This window comes from Archocentrus centrarchus, chromosome 23, assembly GCF_007364275.1.
Source record: "Archocentrus centrarchus isolate MPI-CPG fArcCen1 chromosome 23, fArcCen1, whole genome shotgun sequence".
Classification (NCBI taxonomy): domain Eukaryota; kingdom Metazoa; phylum Chordata; class Actinopteri; order Cichliformes; family Cichlidae; genus Archocentrus; species Archocentrus centrarchus.
In genome coordinates, this window is record NC_044368.1 from 14,246,510 (window position 1) to 14,268,036 (window position 21,527).

At 39.8% G+C, this 21,527-nt stretch overlaps 1 protein-coding gene across 1 annotated transcript; it reads right to left on the reverse strand.

The window, feature by feature from the left end:
• Positions 1-335: 335 nt before the first annotated feature.
• On the reverse strand, positions 336-20,310 carry nampt1 (nicotinamide phosphoribosyltransferase 1). The gene is made up of 11 exons (XM_030720143.1): positions 20,132-20,310; positions 14,295-14,451; positions 12,558-12,661; positions 11,395-11,523; positions 7,203-7,361; positions 6,442-6,578; positions 4,571-4,796; positions 4,338-4,457; positions 4,119-4,259; positions 3,801-3,935; positions 336-3,636 (listed from the first exon to the last, which is right to left on the reverse strand). Exons 1-11 carry the CDS (start codon positions 20,183-20,185, stop codon positions 3,523-3,525), a joined length of 1,476 nt encoding a protein of 491 aa, XP_030576003.1. The 5' UTR covers positions 20,186-20,310; the 3' UTR covers positions 336-3,522.
• Positions 20,311-21,527: the final 1,217 nt, after the last annotated feature.

Below are 21,527 nucleotides of genomic sequence, written 5' to 3' on the forward strand. Positions count from 1 at the left end.
ATCCTACAGTACATCAGACAAGAATGGGACAACATTCCTCTCCCAGAATTCCAGCAGCTGGTCTTCTGAGTTCCCAGACGTGCACAGACTGTTAGTACACAGTGGTAAACATGGCTCTGTCTCAACTATTTTGTGATGCTGCCATCATTTCCTTAAATGGTACAAATTTCTCATTTGAAACATTTCAAGTTTTCTGTGCGCTACTGTCAATAAAATATGGGTTAATGAGATTTGCAAATCATTGCATCCTTTTTCAGTAAGTTGTTTTCGAGGCACTTGATGAAAAGACTGATGCTACTGGTCATACAAAAAAGGAGGCACGATAAATGAAGCACTTCAAACTGACAGGGTGGCATCTTTAATCAATGTATTGTTGACAACATAGCATGTTATGTTAGTTAAAATATCATTTGTGCTGGGAGAGAATTTGGAACAATCAACATATACATACAAGTAAAACAACAACAACAGGAAGGGGGAAAAAAAAAAAAAAAAAAGTATTCACACTTTTTCCATTCATCACACACACACGCACACACACACACAAACAGAAGCTAAAAGCTTGACAGTCACACTTCTAGTTCTGTCAAGCAGTTTTGGATATTCTTCTGTTGGTACAAAAATGATCATTCTGACAAAAATAATAATTTTATCAAGTGTGATCGTCTCCCTATCCTGCCCTCTATGCTTTCAGTTGAACTACTTGTTTTATGTACAAGTGTGAAGGCAGTATGGCCGCATCAGTTGTAAATAAGGATATTTAATGCAATATTTCTGGCATTTTTTTTTCCTTTGTCATACAAAATAAGATTTCTCTGAGGTAAGAACCAAGACAGTATCAAAATAGTAAAATTAAAATTTTACTAAATGCACCCCTGTAATTGGAAAAGAAAAAAGGACTGTGACAGCTGGATAACAAATGATCTTACAGGTAACAGCAGCGACCAAAAACAAAAAACCCAGAAGGAAAATTTTACAACGATCTGATGCATCAGCATGTGATTCACTCAGCTTGTCTGTTTTTGGTGGAGAGGAATGGGAGTCGGTGACATCACAGGTCTCATCAAGCAAAGCTAGCAGGGTCAGTGTCCATGACAAAAGGTTTAAAAAAAATAATAAAAATAAAATTAAATAAAAGGTCGCTGATGGTCTAATATTCCAGTGAAGCTGCTCAGGGGCAGACCGTGATAGCTCTGTGGAGCTCCCTAAGGGCATAACGTGTGAAATTATGAATATGAAGCAGCTGAATGTCAGAATCGGGTGCACTGCCAGGGAATAAATGATCACCTGGAGGTTTTAAAGTTTTAACAGGACAGCAGCTCTGTGAGGGTGTGTTGGAGCCGAACACGATTAGGAGTAAATCACCGCCTGGAACGACTACTAATGGCAGTTCACAACTCAAATGCGAACCTTTTGGTGGTGCTAAGTGAATTTTGAGGATCACCAAAAGACTCGTCTCCCGTGGATCACACTAAGTTAAGTCGCTCTGGATCAACGAAGAGGTACTTTTAACAATTTTGACTTATTTGTCCTGTGATGTCACCGGCTCCTAGCTCTCTACTAGCAAAAAATCCCTTCACTCTGAAAAGGCCAGTTCAAGAAATGACACCCACCACAATCGTGACACTCAGCTAAGATGCTCTGAATGGAAATTTGATCAACTCCAAAAGGCATTAGCAAGCGAAACCCCATTTATACCAGGGCAATGAATTCAAACAACCATTCTTCAAAAGTTAAGGCAGTGATACTAAGGGCAATGCTTTGCTGACCAGCAACTATGCTTCACCAACTACCAACGCATGGCTGGTGCATGTTAATGTCAGAAAGTATTTGTTTTTGTTTCTTTCTTCTCTTGGCTGCCAAAGAGTTAAACAAACTTGCTAGTGTATCACCACGTGACTGTCACGACGCCATGTCTCCTTTCAGAATAAAAGGCCAGGAAGAATGTTGTTTTATTCCCACGACAAACAAACACATTTGCATAAAAGGAATATCACGCAGTCCTTTAAAGGAAGAAAAATGTCTCTCACACACACGGACACACAAAGACATCAGAATCAACATGTAACAAACATTTCAATCCAGGCGCCACACATATGCAGGTCATCTTTCATAAACACATAGTTTTTAATCGTCGTCATTCCAGTGAAGACGATTTCTGCAATGTATATTTTACATCAACTCTTGGTCTTATTAATAGCAATGACTGACCATTCACCATCATGAAGACCCAATCCAAAAACCTGATTCTTAAAAGTTCATTGGGGATATCTAATCTTAGGGCTTCTTGAAGACTGAGGGGGAAAAAAAGGTGAGATTTTAACATCTATTAACAACTATTTTAACAATATGAATTGAATGTCTATTTGCATGTATTCAAACCTGACTCTTGGGGAAAAAAAAAAAAAAAAAAAAAAAGAAAATCAATGGGAATTAAAAAGAAAATTAACTTCAGATCTTCTGATAAACCTTCCTCTTTCTTTTTCCACTATTTGTGATTTTGTGGTGTGACTGGATTGTGGATCAAACCTTCACGATGTGAATACACTGTGGGCAACATAACTGCAAGTAAATGATCATATATACCTCCAGAGATGCGCCAATAATTTGTGGTGGTAGAATGCAAGTACTTGATAAATACTGGCCTATTATAAATTTGGCTTTTTACTGCTAAAATTCTTCATTGCTCATGCTTACAGTCTAGGTGTTGATGATTTCCTGTTATACCAAGTACAAGTGTTATTGGTGCACCGCATTATATCATGTTCACCGTTTTCTTCCTTCACACAAAAAGACGACGCTAAGTAGATTCAGACAGGTAAAATTTTTTTTCCTAAACAGTTCTGTACAGGATACACGGAGAATGTTAACTCGTGTGGGTGTGGCTTTAGATTTTCTTTCCATCAGGTTCTTTCTCACTCATTGGCTTCACTCGGCACGCACCCACAAAAAACTCATTCAGAAACCTACAATCATCTCAACTGCCCGCGTGTCGTCACGGAAAAGGTCTGCCGACGTGCCGCCTGCCAGCAGCCAGCCAATAGCATTCATTAGGTTGAGATGTAACCGGCCTCTCAGTGCAACACGCCGGACTTCAATTTAGGGGCAGTAGCACAAAGATTTTAACGTTCTAACATCACAATCACGACTTCTCTCACATCTGTCATATCTTTTGCGTACAATAAAAACACATTTTCCTTCTGTCTCCCTCACTCACCCCCCACCCCCAACTCTAAAGGGGTTTGTCACTGATCTGAGGAGTTTCCAAAATTCTCATTCCCCACTCTGCTGGAGAACCAACAAACAGCATTTTGGAACAAAGAGTGAAATTTCTGGAAATTTAAGGGAATCTAAGGTTTTTAGGAACATTTTGAAGGAATTCTCAGGCTTCAAGAGTGGGGGTCTATTAACAGTGCACACTACCTCCATTTTTCTAGGCCGATAGTGGAGGCCAAAAAGGTGAAAGGTTGAAAGGGGAGAGGGGGGATTTGGATATCATGTGGGGTTTTAGCAGGACTGCATTCAGTGCAGCAGCTCTTCAAGCTCACTCTCTTTGAGCTTAGCATTGTCTCTGACTTCGTCAAACGTGTACGTCTTCACAATCTTCCCATTACGAAAGACGGTGTGCAACAGGTCCTGGAGGGGAATGGAAAGGAAAACAAAAGTTAGCGTGGGGTGAAAGAGTAAAGAGAGAAAACAAATGCGAGAATAACTGTGTTGGTATTAAATCATTTATACTACCTAGAAGCATTTAAGTACAGAAAAGGGTTTTTGTGTGCTACTGCGTGGAGTGAACTCACCACGCCATACTCCTCCAGGTCACCCTTGCCCTCCTCCAGAGTGACAAAGTCTCCACTCGGTGTCCGGTGCAGAGACAGACGACCTTTCTTTGACCTCTTGTTGGGGTCTGCCACTGGATCCTTGAACACGTTCACCTGAGATACAGCACAAAAATAAATAAGAATTAAAAAAAAAAAATGTCACACTGAAAGAGAAAGGACATTTCTAAAAAGTCTGTGGAATCTGAATTTAATCATCAATGGTCATATATAAAACACACTTTAGGATTAAAAAGTTGCTTATAAAAATGTAGACAAACTAATTGATCCAGTTCTCACCCCTAGTCCATTGGTGACCACGTAGCTGCATTTGAATGAGCAGTTGAGCAGATCTCTGGTCAGTTTCTGCAGCAGAGCCCCTCCAGACCCAAAGGCAATGTTCTCAATGGACCATCTGTGTTGCTTCATTCCCTCCACTATCTGTGGAACAAAAATTACACAATCAAACCTTGTTGCCACTTTAAATCTTTGCACGTATGACGCCATGTGTCTATATACCTCTTGCAGTGTGTTGATATCCACCCCGTCTCCTTGTATGACTCGAATGTAAGGAGGGAGAACCTTGAACCCTTTAGAGTTCTCAGTTGGTGGAAACTTCTTACCAAGAATCTCCAAAACCTATTAACAGTCAAAGAAGAGAGGATGGAGAAGGCGGTATAAAGAGGAACAGTTTCCTTTCCTGGCCGGGTTAAAGATTCTAGATGAAAGTAAAGCTGTTCGTGTGAGCTCACCTTCAAAACTGTATCGAGCGGGTTTCCCGAGTCTGGTCGAACAACGAGCGGGGCATCTGCGCTGCGTGTCTCAATCAGCCCTCGTAGGTCCTCTCCCCAAATCTTCTCGCAGGCGTTGTAGATGTCATAGCTGTCACTGACTATGGACACAGGCACGCTGGGAAACTGCTTGATGATGTGCTCAAAGGCATCTTTTTCATGGTCTTTCCCCCATGCTGTGATGGTACTGCAGAGAGGATGGCAGCACAGTTAAACATACATCTGAAGAAGGAGAGCAAGCGGCAGAAAAGACAGAACACAATGATCAAGTGACAATGCAACAGATTGTCCAGAAGAGGGCGCTGCACGCCAGGTTTTAGTCTAAGATGAGACCAAACATGATCGTACAGGTTTTTGATAGTTTAGATATGAGACACTTTGTAAGGTGTTGGAGCAAAAGCAAAAGATATAAAAGAAGTCACATATAAATGCTCAAAAGAGCTGAATAACAAGTCTGTTAACATGGGGGGCATGAGATAATTAGTTGGTCACTACTGTTCTCTGCTATGTACAGTCCTGCAATAGTTGTCTGCACTTTAGATGCTGTCATCACCCAGCATCAACAGGGCAGAGTCTGACAAGGAGAAACAGATTGGATGGCCCACCGAAAGCCCCTGATCTTCACATCAGAAAGTAAGCCTGGGAGAGTAAGAGAAGTGAGGGAAGTCCAACACCCTACCTGCTAAGTACCTTAAAAATTGTAAGTGTACCTATGAGAATTGGTATCTTTTAAAAGGAAAAGAAGATCAAATAATTAAGTAACCAAAATATTAATAATGTGTCTAGTTAATGCATCATGCACCAAGAATAATTTTGAACATAACGGTGTTCAAAATATTAGTTAAAAACAATTTCCCCTTCATACAGTGAAGGCCTAAAAAGACTCTGAGGGGGACACACCTATCCTCTAAAAATCAACCCTCCCTTTCCTCTCCTGACATCAGCTACAAAGTGGAATTTCACTGTGACTCCTCCCACCGAGGAGGTAGAAATGAAACTGATTTCAGGAGGGAGGCCATTGCATAACAGTTGCTATAACAACTCCAGCCACTATCCCACAATGCACTGGTATGGGGAAGAAGGGTGCGCTGGAGCAGCAGTAACAGTGCTGGCGGCGAGTATGAAGTGGCTGTGCGTGTGCATGAGAGCGAAACAGAAAAGGGCGAGGTGTCTGTGAGCAGGATAAATGGAGAGAGACGTGCGCCAGGGCAGCAGCCAATCAAAACCCTCACTTCCAGCCAATCACGGCACCATTCACCAAATGAAATAGACGAACCAGATAATAACTGCGAGGGTGACCAAGCACTAGTCAGGGGAGAAAATTAACACCAACATCAGCCAAATGCTGAATAAATATTCACTCTGGCTGACAAAATCTCTACATCAACAGCTTTGGGTGACAATTAGGTGTTATTTGAAGCAAGTTTCCTTATCTGTGGATGAAAAAGCTGGATTCCAGAGCCGGAGCTTGGCCAAAATGTACACCATTTCATCACAAGCAGCAATGGAGATGAACACAGTTGAGACTTTCCTGTTGTATTTTCTGGGAATATATGATTACATGGCCTATATGCTGATAATTAAAACTGTGTGCAGTAATTTAACAGCCTGCATGGGTTGCTCATGTCTGAATTGCTTAAAGCTTGTGCAAACCTTTAAAGGACACCCGTCATTACTTCATACTAAATCTTCACAAGTTTAAAAGCAGGTGATCAAATACTGCCCTACACTACAGCTAAGCATGGTACATTACACAGACAAATATTAGGGACATAAAGTCCTTTACAGATTAACTCTAAATAAATAAGGCCTTTATCAAAGTATGTGTGTACCTGTGCTCAGCAGCGGGGACTGAGAAGCCTGGCACAGGGTCCTTGGTGCCATAGTACTTCTTAATGACTCCGATGCCAGCGACCGTGTCTGTGCCCTTAAAGTTGACCAGATGGGCGGAGGCTCCTATGCCAGCAGTCTGTGAATATGGAGGATGGGAGGGGTTATAGACCTTGAATTGTTTTAACAACCCTAAAGTACCTTAATGCTCTTTCCCTTATTGTCTGTCGTCTTTAAAGCGGTGGATGCTCTTTGATGTCACAGAGAGGAGATAGCTTCAGTCATCTCAGGCACACAGCTCTGGCTTTAAGCACAGAAGCCCCATCCACCTGTTGCTCAAACCTCACGTTTACGAGGGGTAGCCAATCAGAGAAGATCTGACTTAAAGGAAGTACTAAGGGAGCTAAAACATTAATTGAACTGAGGGACCGCACCAAGGCCAGGTATTAGCTACACAGGGATTATTTTGACTGAGAGTCATGCAAATCTACTTGATTTGGATCCAAGAATAAAAAATATGGTGCTGGAAATCAGCATAAGAGGCCCCAGTTAAACAAAGTCTCATGTTCTTTGTCTTTGATGCCCTTGTTTATAACTAAGTCGATATCCCTCTGTTCCTCTTTAGGGAAAGTTTCTGGAAATGTGTGCAAAATTAAAAATAAAAATAAATCCCCATCAACATAAAGAACACACATGAAACACTCAAATTCTGTTTACGAGTAAAAAAATTAGGCAGATCTGAATCCTTTAGCTTCCTTCATACCTCTTGTGAGGACACACCCCTGTAGCCGAAGTCATGTAGTTTATACTCTAGCTTCTCCAAGTTCCCAGAAGTCTCTAAGAGGTACTTGGCGAGGATCTTCTTCTGCTCTCTAGAGTTGGTCGCCACAGTGATGGGATACCAGATCTGAACCAGGATAGTCTGATGGAGCAAGAAAGGAGAGTTCACCTCACCTTAGCGGACATTTATAACTGGTTCAGGGTGCCATTATGTTCCATAGCAAAGTTTTTCCACATCCATTTATTATGGCAAACCTTTCTCAGCTCATCAACCTAATTATAAATAACTGAAGAAAGAAAAAAAAAAAAAAGAGCAAAAATTGTACTTCAAGTTATTTATTTATTTATTTTTTCCTGCAGGGAACAGACCAGTGAATGTCTGGCCCAGTTCTTCTGCTTTCCCAGTATGTAAATGGTACTAAAACCCAAAACTAACAGGCTCAGAGGGATCACAGCAGTCTGCTCATTCCCCAAAGATAAACTCTGGGAAAAGTACATTCCTTGTTCCATGTCAACTCTGGACCACAGTCAGTGACTTCAATAAAAAAAACAAGTGGCTTATCTGTACTATCCACCACCTGGAAAATTTTTATGAATACATAGTTTCTGCAGTCCGCAGCATAACACATGCGTCTGTGAAAATCTGCCAGTGTTTTGCCGTCACTTTCAAAAGCTCTTCTCCTTCATCAGATTCCTGGATCAGATTTAAGCTACAGTAAGAACAGATACTGCAGTGAAGTGTCAGCTTTACTGGAAAGAGAAACCTATATATTAAGCTCACCACAGGGTTATAAAGAAGAACATTAAACTGACATTATGTAACTGTACTGTTTTGGCACCGTTTATTGTTAGCTGTTAATGTGTTAAACCTCATTAACAGCTGATAAAGACAGCAAGCAGGAGTAAAATTCAAACTATAACTAAAGCAGTACAAACTGTTTGCAGACTTCCAGCTCTGATTCTTTGCTTGATTCCTAACACTGTGCAGCATGTTTCTACCTCATAACGCTGAGCAGGTCACATGCATCCTCAGCCTAATTATAATACCATAATATGCATTCATGTGACTGCCAAAGAAAGTCCAGTGTCCAGGCACACACACACACACACACACACGTTTGTAAGGCTATCTTTGTGAGGATGTTCACTGACATTTAGCCCCTGACCCTGCCATTTACCTAATGCTAACCTTAACCTTTAAAACAAGTCTCAGCACTCAAATAGCTTTGAAGGTATTTCAGATAGTGTGAGCTCGTGCCCTCCCAGCGATAAATGTAAAAGGAATACGCGTGTACTTAAGCTTATATAAATGTTGACCTTTTTTATGATGACTCAATATACTGGAAGTCATAACACTATGTGTAAATGAACTCAGATAAATACTTTCACATTTTTCATTTATTCAAGTTGTTATTTTCCTTTTGTGAACTGTAATTATCTTACGATTACACACAAAATCTCTGCTTGTGTGTGTGTGTGTGTTTCTTTGTCTGTCAACTCCTCTTAGACTATCAGAAGTTGAGCAAACAGACTTGGCACATGGGTACATCTTAGGCCCCTGTTATGATATCCTTGTGCTGCCTGGTACCACCAAGAAACAGGCTAAAATGATCCATTTATAGATTTATGTGCCTATTACACCTTAAAAAGTACTAAATCATTTTTACTTCAAAACAGTAACATCTAATTTATATCCACAAAAGTTGAGTTATGCAGTGATATATTATGACACCATGATGCTACCTGGCAACCCTCTTGCAATGGGCTAAAACAACCTCTTTTTAGCCTTTATGCAGCTACAACACCTTACAAAAGCATCCTATTATTTTAAATTCACGACAATAACATCTCTTTTATATCCAAAAAAACTATACACTATACACACATAACAACTCCCTAAGCAGTGGGCTAAAATGACAAATTTTTAGCACACAAACAACATCTAACACCCCGATTTTTTTTTCCCTTTTCTCAATGTGATTAAGGATATCAGTTTGCCAACAGCACAAACAGACCAAACAAGACTGGAGCACGGACGTGTAGTAGTAATAACTGTGTCTTTAATAGATAAATACAATCTATGTATTATTATTGCACAATATTTCTTTTTTTCACCGTTATGCAAGTTTGTAAAGGATACTGCCTGCCATGGTAAAATGGGGCAGCAGTAAAAACAACACTAAGGAGGAATGCACATGGACAAGTGCACACACACACACACACACACACACATACACACACCAACATAACTACTCTGTCAATGTCCCAGAACAAAATGGAGGGTGATTAGGAACAACAAAGCAGGATGAGGATGGGGAAGGTAATGGAAAAAAAGAAATAAAATAAAATAAAATAACAAGAAGAGAAAGCTATAGAGAAGAAAGTGAAAAAAATGATGTGACAAAGGGTATGACAAAGAAGAAAATGATAAGAAGGTAAACCAGAAGGGACAGACGGTGAAGGGGAAAGAGATAAATAGAGTATGACCTAATAATGCAGCTCAAGGACACCAGGCTACAGCTAATTTTACTTCAGCCATGAAGAATAACCCTCCTGTGTGTGTCTGTTTATGCGTGTATTTATATCAGCCACAGAAACGTACTAAACGGGTGTGTGAAGGTGTCGTCACAGTGCTCTTGGCTGTAGGTGACCTCCAAGTACGATGCCATTACAGAGTCGAGGGTGTGCGTGTCCCATAATGATTCCAAATGTAGACTACTCTTAGGATACATTAGAGTTTCTAAACTTACTAATGTGCTGTGTGTGTGTACAGATTATAAAAAGCTTTTTGCATCAACAGACGTAAACAAAAGCATGCCTGTTTCTGCTTAATCATGGTCTTAGAGAAAAAAAAAGAAAAAAAAAAAAAAAGAAAATCAGTGCAGGATTCATTTGCAGGAGCAGTCAAATGTAATATTTACAAAAAGGTTTGACACAGTGAAAAGAAACTGAAGCAGCAGGAGTCAGAGATGAAGAAGAACAGAAAGTGAAAACACCATTCTTAGTAAATTAATCCTGATCTCAGAGAGGAGTCGCACTGTGGAGCAGCTCAGTGTAAAAATGCACTACTTAAACTCTTCTGGAATTTTTTTTTTTTTTTTTTTAAAGTTTGCAAAACCTACAGTATGATTAAAAGATGTGTCCTAAATGTGCTTATTTATCTGTATTATGAAACTAAAGCTAAATGTAATTAGGTCAGCTTAGAACAAAGACTGGAAACAGGAAGAAAGCAGGTAGTATATACAGTATATGTTCAGGTCATTCTGTTAATGTACAACACAACAGTTCAGGGCAGTCTTCTGTAGTCCAGGTAGAGCTAGCCCCTCATCTTAACCTTTAAATAAAAGTTACCAAGTTTAAAACAGGCTGGTAGGTGGATTTTGTTTGCCTTTTACAGAGTCAGCAAAGTGGTATCAACATTTTCACCTTGATCTCAACAAAGAAGTGAAAAAAGTGCATTTTCCAGAACTGTTGAGCTGTTCAGTCTGCAGCCAACAAAACATACATTTCACTTCTTCCTCTGAATGAATTCATGGCATCTAGACTGTAAAAATAACATAAGCAACTTCCTTTTGTACTTTTCAACTTGTGTGATTTCCTTTGCTGCAGTTGCAGCACAAGTAAGTCTCCGAGTGGGTATTAAGCAATAAACTATGACAAAACTGCAATTTAGTGAGAAGTCATGAGGTGTTGCAGGGCATGCTGCCAAGCTAAATTGTTTATGGCTTTTATATAACTATTAACTCTCTATTGTAATAAATAGGGCATAAACCTTGCTAATGTCTTCCTTCTTCAATGAATTATCAAAAAAAACCCATTAAATGGTATTACTAAGCTTAGCGAAGTAGTTTTAGTAGCAATGTGATGAGCACATAAAAAAATTCACTGCTGTATGAGGGCACAGGGCTACGAAATTTACAACGGCTTTTAACTTGATAGAGCTCTTCCAGTAGTGGCACTGTGAAGGGTTTCTCCTGTGATTTAGCACTGCGCTGAAAAGCAAGAGAACCCACACGAGACAGATTTAAAGAAGGGCCAAAATCGATGTTTTTGTTATAAATTACGCATAAAAAGTAGACCTTAAATCTTTAAAACGAGTAAAACACGTCACGTCAGGGCCCTCTCAGAATTCACCCCAACCTGGGCCCATAAAAACAAACAAAAAACAAACGTACCTCCACCCAGTTAGTGAGCCAGTAGCATTCAGGGTCAGTGCTCTCCACTGTGAACAATACATTGCCTCGAGGAATGACACTCCCCTCTGGCACGGCCTTGATTTCAATGGGCAGGTGTCCATTGTATTTCTGTAAACACAAAGGCACGTATGCAAACATAACAAGTCAGTATCACAGCTTCTTCTTCGTGGCTTGTACCGAGTCTTTGGCACACATTTGGCAGCAATGCAGTTTCTCGTAAAGCTGGACCTTGTGCTTGTGGAGATGCAGTCGTATTATGCAAAGAATATACACATTTCAAACCTGATGTGAACTAGATTTGTTCAGTTTTTTGTGGCAAACAAGAAGATGCATGCCCGATACCAAAACTAGGCAACATTTCTGTGCTTAATGTTGCTATTATGTTTGCTGTTTTAAAGGACCTCTTATGAATAAGGGAGTGGCTGAAAGTAGCTTCTTTAGCTGTGCATCCACCATTGTAACAGCATACAAAATGTATATATGACAGAAAACGGGAAAAGCATAAGAGGTTCCCATTCAACCATTTATTTCAGATTCGTGTTCAAAATGTTTGAAAGTTTTATGGAATTTTAATCATCAAACAACTGCTGAAAATGTTCACACATTTGTTTTGCTTCTTTCTGGCCACATTCAACTCAATGGGGAGTTATTAACAGGGTTGTCACAATACTAGAATTTCAAATTTGATATAAATTAAGTTAGCTGAAATAGGGCAAAAAAAAAAAAAATTAACATACATGTTTCCTTCTAGTTGCTTTTAGACTTTTCTCTGCCTCGGTCTGGGACTTTAAGAGAAAACTAGCATTTTTTTTCACACACAAATAATGATTCTTATGCTGTTAAATCAACACTGTCTTCCACACTCCTGGTGTGCACGTCTCAGATCTCTCACTTCTTTGATACATGCGACATCAACTTCACAATGTTTCATGTAAAAAAATGAAGATACACTTGTGTGTATGTACACACACTTTCAACTTGTTCCTCAATAAACACAATTCCTGAAACAGTCTGTATTCCTTGTGGACTCTACCTACAAATATGCCTAGAAATTGTTTTGTGCAACTGCAAAGGATCATGTAGGGGGAAAAAAAAAAGAAAGAAAGACATTTTTTTTTTAGCAGCTTTCAGTACTCTCTTACCTCCAAAATATAAGTCCACCCCTTCTCATTAAAAACATCATCCTGGAAGTGTTCTCTGTAGACCTCCTTTGCCTCCTGAATCTTCTGTGGAGTTATTACTTTTCCTGGAGAGCAGGAAGAAGGTGGGGAATAAGGGAGGGAGCAGCAGAGGGTACAGAGAGAGATGTTGGTGAAAACAAATACTGCAGAACTGGAGTGCTACACAACTGTCTGCAACAGTAATCAAATTTAAAGTTGTTGACAAGGCATCTTTGTCCACAAAACATGTGACACTAACTACCTCCTTCCATTTCAAGTCTGACTAGTTTCTATATCATGGAAACTATTAAACACAATATACCACAGATATATATTATGCGGTATATTAGGAAATTAAACGAAAAAGCTTGACATTTTAAGAAATTAAATTATTTGCTTTTTTGTTGTGTGTGTATTATTCCCACTGTCATTATTTATAAAGCCATAAAGCGTGAGTGAAACTGGCTGTTTTCTGTGGTTTCTAGATTTTATACTAAGCTACTTTAATGTGACCCTCTTGCAAGAATGAATTATCGGGTTAAAATCTCTAATAGGGAGCCCCCCCCCCCCCCCCTTTTTTTTATTGAACACATTGGTTTGGGTAAAGGAAAAGTTCTGTTTTCACTTTCACTATGATTTTTTCCTTGTTCATGAAATTAATTAACCACACTTTTGGTTAGAGGATCAAGGAAGCATCTCTAGTAGATGGTCTAATCGCTGTGCTCCGAAGGACGCGCTGCCGAGCCAGCTTTTCTCCCTCAGACAGCGAAACAGCAGCTGTGCTTTTGTCCTCTCTGTCTGTGTTCTCGGTTACCCATGGCACTCTCTCCGCACCTCTGTTACCACACCATGAAATCCGCTTAAGAGACATGAGGGAGATGCATTCTTTCGACACTCTCTCTTGCCCTCTCAGGATCACATTAAGTAACGTGAACGTCAGCGTTAATCATCTTGAGTTAATTAGAGCGTAGAATGTTTTGGGCTTATTTCAGGCTGGTCCTGCGTTCGCCTTTCTTTCCCAACCTGGATTCTTTGTTTTATGTTTGTTTTGTACAGTCTAATCAATGTGAAGCACACTGTAACCTTGCTGTTTTTCAGATGAATTAAAGAACTGTTGCTGCAAACCTGAACAGAAACCACCTGCCCTGCTGAAGTGTCCTTGAGCAATGCAATGACTCTGAAGAGCTTGAGGCATTGCTAGTCTGTAACTGACCCTGTACGCTGACCTTGCCCTGTAGAGGCAAGAACAAAATAAAGTGCTCTCACAGGGACCAATCAAGTATTGTAAAAGGCCCTGCAAAGTCTAGATGTTGACTTTCTCAGCTACACTTATTAACAGGTGTTCTTATTAACAGGTAAAAATCCTTTGGTATACCGTGGAGCCTGAATGGAAACTGAGACTCACTGGACCACAGCAAAATCGTGGTTGTGCACACTGTGCACCCAAAGCATGAGTGTGAAAATATCATGTGCATAGCTGATTTCAAACGCCTCTATGTCTCCATTATGCAATTTAATTATTGAACTGTTACCCTTATTTAATTTAAGTTGACTGAAAACACTTCTGTTTACACACATAGCCCGAAGCAGCGACTGCATGTGACCAAACTCCCTTCAGTCTGGCTGTATTTGTCACTGAGAAGCTCACACTTGGTTGCAGGTCACGTTTATTCTCTGATTCTGGCTCCAAAGCCCTACTTAAATGTGAGTCAAACTTACCTTTTAGATATTTGTGCAGGATGTACTGTAGCCCGTAAAAGACAGTTTTGTCATATTTGACTTTTCTGTTTTTGGAGGGATCTGTCCTCTTCTCACGGCACTCGAAGTAGGAGTACACTTTACTCGTATTGGGGGGGTACTGTTTATAATGTGTTACCTGCCAAAACAGAGCACAAGACAAACCAGATTAGCTATATACAATGACTAAACACTTTAACTGAGTTAGGACAAAACTAAAACAAGAGCAGTCTGAGACTGCATACCTCTGCCACGGCTGAAAAGTGTGTGAAAAGAATAAATTCCTGAATCCAGGTTATTTCTGATATTTTAAGAACACTAAGACTACAATTCATTTTTTGTTTTTCATATTTCAATCTGACATTCATTTGTAAGTTGGGTCAAACCCCATCTTTTGGTAGCAGGCTCATGCAAATGTGTCCATAAGACTGTTTTGAACCTTCTGAACAAGCATATTAAATAAAAACTTGGTTTTTATTTAATATGCCTGTGTTACAGGTTGGTTTATCATACTAAACTGCATATGCACAGATTGACTCACCAAGACCTTATCATTAATATTCAAAGGAAAGGGGCCTGCTCTGTAAAACATTTTCACAATGCACATTGTACAATACTGCACAAGCCCAACTTTCCAAAGAATTGATGAAATGTGTTAGCTGTTAAAAATTGCATAATGTCTTTTTTTTTTTTTTTTTTTTTTAAAGGATTTGGTATACACGAAGTTTGACCCAACACCTTGAACATTACGTTTTTGTTTAACGTCAGGGTGTTGAAGCAACCACAAAGGGAAATGACAGCTTTTTCAAACCGCAAAACAACTCTTCTTCCACGCAAAGGAAGAAGGCTGTTGCCAATCTACACAGCGCTGGGTCACAACTTAACGTTTAATGCGTCCTACCAAGACATTTTATTTGCTATCACATCAAAGGTTCCAGTACAACAAAGGACGTGTCAATCTACTGCTAATGTGTCACACATGCCTAGAGACCAGTTGGTGACTGCCTTGCAACCACCAGTCACTAGGGAAAAATAAGTATCCCATGACCAGTTGGCGAGTGATTGCTGGCAGTCACTATGAAATTGATTGCTAAGGCGCCAATCACACAAGCCTATAGACTGGTCAATGACTCCATGGTAACCTCCAGTCACTAGGGAAAAGTATACAATACCTGATAGGTTGGCAAGTGGTTGCTTGCTATTGCTAGGTGAAATTGGTCACAAAGAAGTTTACAGTGCTGCACCGAAAACCTCACTGCGATGGCTTTGGTTGCCCATAGATTGTATGGAAGATGCTAGCTTGTCTACAAAAACTAACTACTTGCTAATGCCCACAAGCGTGAATGTGAGTGAGAATAGTCGTCTGGCAGCCTGTCCAAGGTGTACCTCGCCTCTCACCTTATAGGAGCTGGGACAGGATCCAAAATGTATATCTGTTTTATCAAAGGAATCAACGAATTTCCTCAATGGTAAAGCAGGACACCTTACTATTAAAAAAAAAAGACAGTATTTCCCAATGAACAAGGCTCAAAATGGGTCACAGACATGTATCTCATTTGCACACAGCCCACGGGGGAAAAAAATTAAATGTTTCTATTGTAATTACATAAAGGTTACACTGTGTGCACAGGTGGAATTATCCATGAAAACGGCCTGAATGGTAGACCACAGCACGCATTATATATGCAAGAAGCAACAAAAGTGCTTGACACCCACAGTGAGCATAGATGAGATAAATGTCAATGAACCACTCAGTTACTCTGACCCCTGTGTGTGTCCTTTCCTTTGGGCTTTCGAAGACTCAAAATAGAGTCAAGACACTTAACATGACACTAGGCCCAACCACTTGGCACACATGCAGATGTATACACACACAACCACTGTTTTAGAATTACAAAACTACAGCGTAGCTCACAAAACACATCTTTATTATCCACCAAGAATATTATAAAAAGACAGCAGGAGATACATATATGTATATTTGATTATAAAGCATGTAGTCCATTATCTAGCTACAAAATACATAACTTATTTACAAGACCAACTACTGAGCTGCACAACTCAGTGTTTTACAGTAACAATCACCAATCTGAAAGTGTAACCTGGGAGGGAGTGCCAACATTTAGCAGTTCCCTTTGACTCTGTGGAGATATTTATCCAATAAAGCTTACTATTTTCATATATAAATAACTGTAAATAATCATTTCTGGTACTCAGACAATCATAAATTCATTCTATCTGGGGTTTGTACTGAAAGTCTGGTCAGACAAAAAAAAACAAACAAAAAAAAACAAGTGAAGACAGGTTTGGGAGTCATCTGCTTCCTCCTTTTCTTTCCTTCCTGCTTTTAAACCCCAAACATACTGAGAAAACCAAGGGTGTAGTTTCATGATTTACTTGGAATCAAAAACACTGAAATATGCACACTGACACTGAATATCAATAAAAGCATAGAAAGTTAAGCAGTGTCAGTATTTTTCTGGCACAAAGGTTGCCATTTATAAATATCAGGTTATTCCTCTGCTGTTTTTTCAAGACTGAAAATGTTCAGATATTTCACGAGGCTTCCTTAAATCTACCATCACAAACACTTCAGTCATTCCCAGATCCGAAATGCCCGAAGTTAGCAGTTCAACCCATAGACAAATAACAGAACAATACATGCTGCCTGTTCAGTCAGTCTCATCCCATAGATAAACTCCAACTCTGGACCGAACCAGCTCTCCACCTGCTGCAGGTTCCAGTTGAAGTGGCTCACCAGCTTGCAGACAGTTTTCAAGATGCAGAACTACAGATGCAGTCCAAGAACGTGCAGTTGGGCCATCCAACCACGGGATGAGAGACACGCTGGAGAAGCAGATGAATGGTACTGACAATGCTGGTAAGGAAACACGAAGCAGGAAGCACCAGAACTAGCTGGACAGTAGGACCTGAACTTTCAAAATAAGAGCAAGGGGACGCATATAAAAAGCTAAACTGAGGCCCTAAATACTTTGATGTAAATGAGAGAAACATGAAACATGTTCCCCACAAGATGCTGGATCCCTGCTTGTTTTCTCACTGTTACTTGCTCTAGATTTAAGGGTCAGACATGTGTAATATTAAGTAAATGTGGTCACATCATGACAAACTAGTGCTGTGGCACTGCTTTAAATAATAATAATGATATACAATATAACTCCTCCCCGGAATATGTCTTAGGATTTTGTGGATGTACACTCCCAGACAATAGGCCAGCCTGGCTATGGGACTGAACTTTGCCTTTGAATTCAAGCAAACAAAACACAAAGGCAATCAGGTGGAGTTTGTTTATATGTCCTGTGTGTGCCTTCATTTTTTTTAATGAAACTACTGAGCATTTCTTTGCATTAACCCTTCCCTTGCAGTCATGCATAGCCAAGATATAATAAATACAAGGTGATCTGACAATACTATTGACGTTAAACTGGTCTTGCAACACAAATGAAACCTGTCTGTGCTGCAGTGAGGAAAGATTTATCTATACTATCATTTACCAGGCCTTTGCTGCTTCTCTTGAGCCTTTAACTATCACTACTTGACAAAAAGCATACACTTTTGCAGCAATGATGCGCACTAATTTGAACACAGTTACACCTTATCGCTACCTAAAAAACCCCAAACAATTGTAGCCTTTGTCTGTTTACCACTGAGAAGCTCTTCAAAAGCACTTTGGTAAAAGTTTCTTTCTTGAGCTACAGGAAAATTGTCTTCTATGAATGGATATGGAATTTGGACGTCAGCTACACCCTGACTTTTGACATTGTTGTGATGTGGAGCAGAAAAGGCTGGGCCTTTGAAATTCACTTTTTACTTTTTTATATTCTAATAAGAAAATTCTGATTACATAAATAAAGTCTATACAATTTAAATCGATGAAATACGAGCCCTTTTAAAGGATTTGTTGCATCAGGAAATGTACCTGATATTCTGGATCGAGTATCACTGTAAATGCCTTCCAAAGAGATTAACTGGGCACACCCATTACTGTGTTGGTCAATCCAGATACTTAACATTTGGTTTAAACCGAAAGGAAGACTATGACTTTCGGTTTAATCGCTTAACACCAAATGCCACATCTCATCCAAAGGCTTGTTTCTGTTAAGATCACAAACACCCACAAGGAACTGTTGGTACTCTTCCCTTAGCATCCACTTAACAATCAGCAGTGGCATTGGCTGTTCATCAATAATACAAATCGATCAGTACTGTTAGAATCAGGTTAACGCTTACTTTTATCTATTTTTTTCCTAAAGTGAAAAATTAAACTATAAAATATAATAATAAAAATGAAACCAAAAATGCTCGTTTCAATGAAATGAAACCTAAGCTGTGACTGCACCTTAGTCACAGCTTAGGTTAAAATCACACAAATTCTTAAGGAGAGTTTAGAGGAAAGTTATTAAGGTTAATATATATATATATATATATATATATACACACACACACACACACACACACACACAATCAATATGAACCCCTGAAACCAGTGAAACTTCATGCATACCCTCTCTCACAGGCTGGGAATAAAAAAGAAAGCTTTAGCACACATAGGGCCATTCAAATATAACTGAAGAGCACTTTTATGATATATTTTAGAATCCAAATAAATAAAACATGACTAATGTGTGACACCTAGTAAAGGGTTTCCTGTTTAATCAAAATACAGGTCTTTTTTCCCTTGTATAAATGCTTGTAGGGAAAGATTTTTAAGCGGGGATTCTTCTACACAGTCATAGTAAATACACAATTTTTTAAACAAATAATACCAAGAAAAAGTATTGCCTTTCTGTCAAATATGGATTCATATGTACAATCCATTGTAACTGGTATTATCTTTCCATGCATACATACATTTAAGATGTTACTTTGTATCATTAGACTACATTTACAAGTTTATTGTTTATTCATCTAACTGCTGTACAGCCCTGATTTCAGTCTGAACCTAAGTTTAGTATTTCTATTTGGTCTTTCTGCCTCTGATGTTACCTTCCTACTCCCCTCCCCTGTAATTTCTGATTTTCTGTCATATCATCAGCAACACTGAATGGTGTCACATGGCGATTGACCTGGCAGTCATCCCGGCAACTACTTGCTACGTGCGTTTCAACAATACTCTGAGCATTTGTCCTCTGTTTACATTGTTAGTTAGCAGCGGGTCCTTTCTTGCAATTAGCCTGCATATAAACGCTTGCCCAGTGCTAAACATCATTAAACAGCCACCTTTGAAGACTAGCTGCCTGGCTTGAACGTGATTCCTTTTAACTTTCGCTTTTGTTTTCTCGGAAGTCATGAATTGCATTATGAGTGGTACGGTCTAGCCCTATAGCGGCTAACACGACGTCGGGCTAGTGTGACTGAGCTTTTGCCCATGTGCAGTTCATACGGCACTTGCTAGCTAGTGGCTAATGTTAGCTTTTTTTATATATATATTTCAACACCCTCCATCTCTCTGCTGCGCTCCCTGTGCGCTAGCTAGCTAAGTCAGCTAGCTGTAGACCACTCTGACTAGCAAGCCGACGGGGAACTAACATGGTAATACCAGCGATCCTGCATGCAAGCTAGGTCAAAGAGGGATGCTCGCTTTGTGAATGTGGTACACCATCTCTGCCGTACCAGCCCTCTCCTCCTCCCCCAACCCACTTTGGCCCGCGGTGAGCCGATGGACACCAGCCACACAGAGCAGTGTGATGGCCTTGGGACCGATGATGAAACCACCTTGACTTTGTCAATTTTCACTCTTAACGAGTCCCCCCTCCACCCAGTCCCCGGTTCGCCTGAAACCACCACAGGTACCATACCTTGTACGAATCGGTCGCTAACAATATGTTGAAGTCGGTGTCTCTGTGCTCCATCTTTCCCCTCTCGGTTGTGAGTCAGTCGCAGCTGTCAGTAGGTTGTCTTGTGCGCCGTGCTGCCGGAGACTCTCCAGCCTTGTGTGTAGCTGGGCAGGGGGAAGGACGAACGGAGAGAACCGGGCGGGAGAAGGGGCGGGGTCTCGGGGGCGGGCGCATAGCGTCACCAAAATTCCGACCTCCATCGTGTATTTCCGGAATCACTCGGCTAGATTGCGCCGTCGGCCAATCAGCTACTGCAAAGATCGTGTATACATGTACAAGAAGATGATTCAGTCAAAATCAAAATAACAAAAGGCAACTTTTATTTTATTTCTTTTAATTATTGCTTATTAAAATACAGGCGCTCCCTATTCTTAGGCGAAATATTTATATGCTTTTCTAAATAAATTCTAAATATTATTCATAAGCGGCACATCTTTATTTTATTTTATTTTTACAGCCTACACTAGTAGCATGAGAGTGGGAGACCTTCTAACATGCAGTTTTCAAGATCACCAGTTGGGAGCAGTGTTAGTCATCATATGCAGCTCCAACATAATGCATTTGGACTTGCATATTTTCCACTGTAGCGTTATTTATTCTAGGAATTTAAGTAAATATTAATTAAAGCCCCTCCAAGTCAAAAATACTGTAATTTCTTCTCCCAGCCCCGTGCACGTGACATCACATACTAAAGTTCACGCAACCCAGAATAGCAAAGGTGAAAGACAAATGTTGGATACTGAAGAACACCAGTCTACACATGCACATTTAATGCGGAGAAGTGCTCCAATCAGGCAACAATGAGTGAATGAGTGTGGAATCAGTGATGTGGTAATAACGACAGTACATTAACTGTCCACAAAAAGAAGTCTGGTTTCAGTGGATGACTGATTTATTTCCTTTAATAGGCAGATTATTTTAGATAACATGTTAAAAAGCTTGAAACACAGAGTGCCACATCCATGAATGAATCTCACAATAACATGCACACTGTTTTTTTCCTCCAACTTCATTCTCCTGATTTTTTTTTTTTTTGCAAGAAGGAGCTCATTTAGTTTCATTTCTCCTTTTTATCACTTCTGCATTGCTGTAAAGCTGTACAAGGTTACGGGGGAACATAAAAACGAATTCATAAGTTAATGTTAACTCTCCAGTAGTTTTTGATTGTATTTTATTCAAATTTTATTCATTTTTTAAATATGGTTTTAAGAAGGTGGTCTTTGAGAAGCTCCTATAACCAAAATACATCAAACATCTCTAATGTAAGTGTACCACAGGGTGTCATTTTAATTCCGCGTTGAGTCTCTGGACGTTTTTAAGTTTTAAAATAAAATTTAAAAAGCTGAAACCAGAGAGT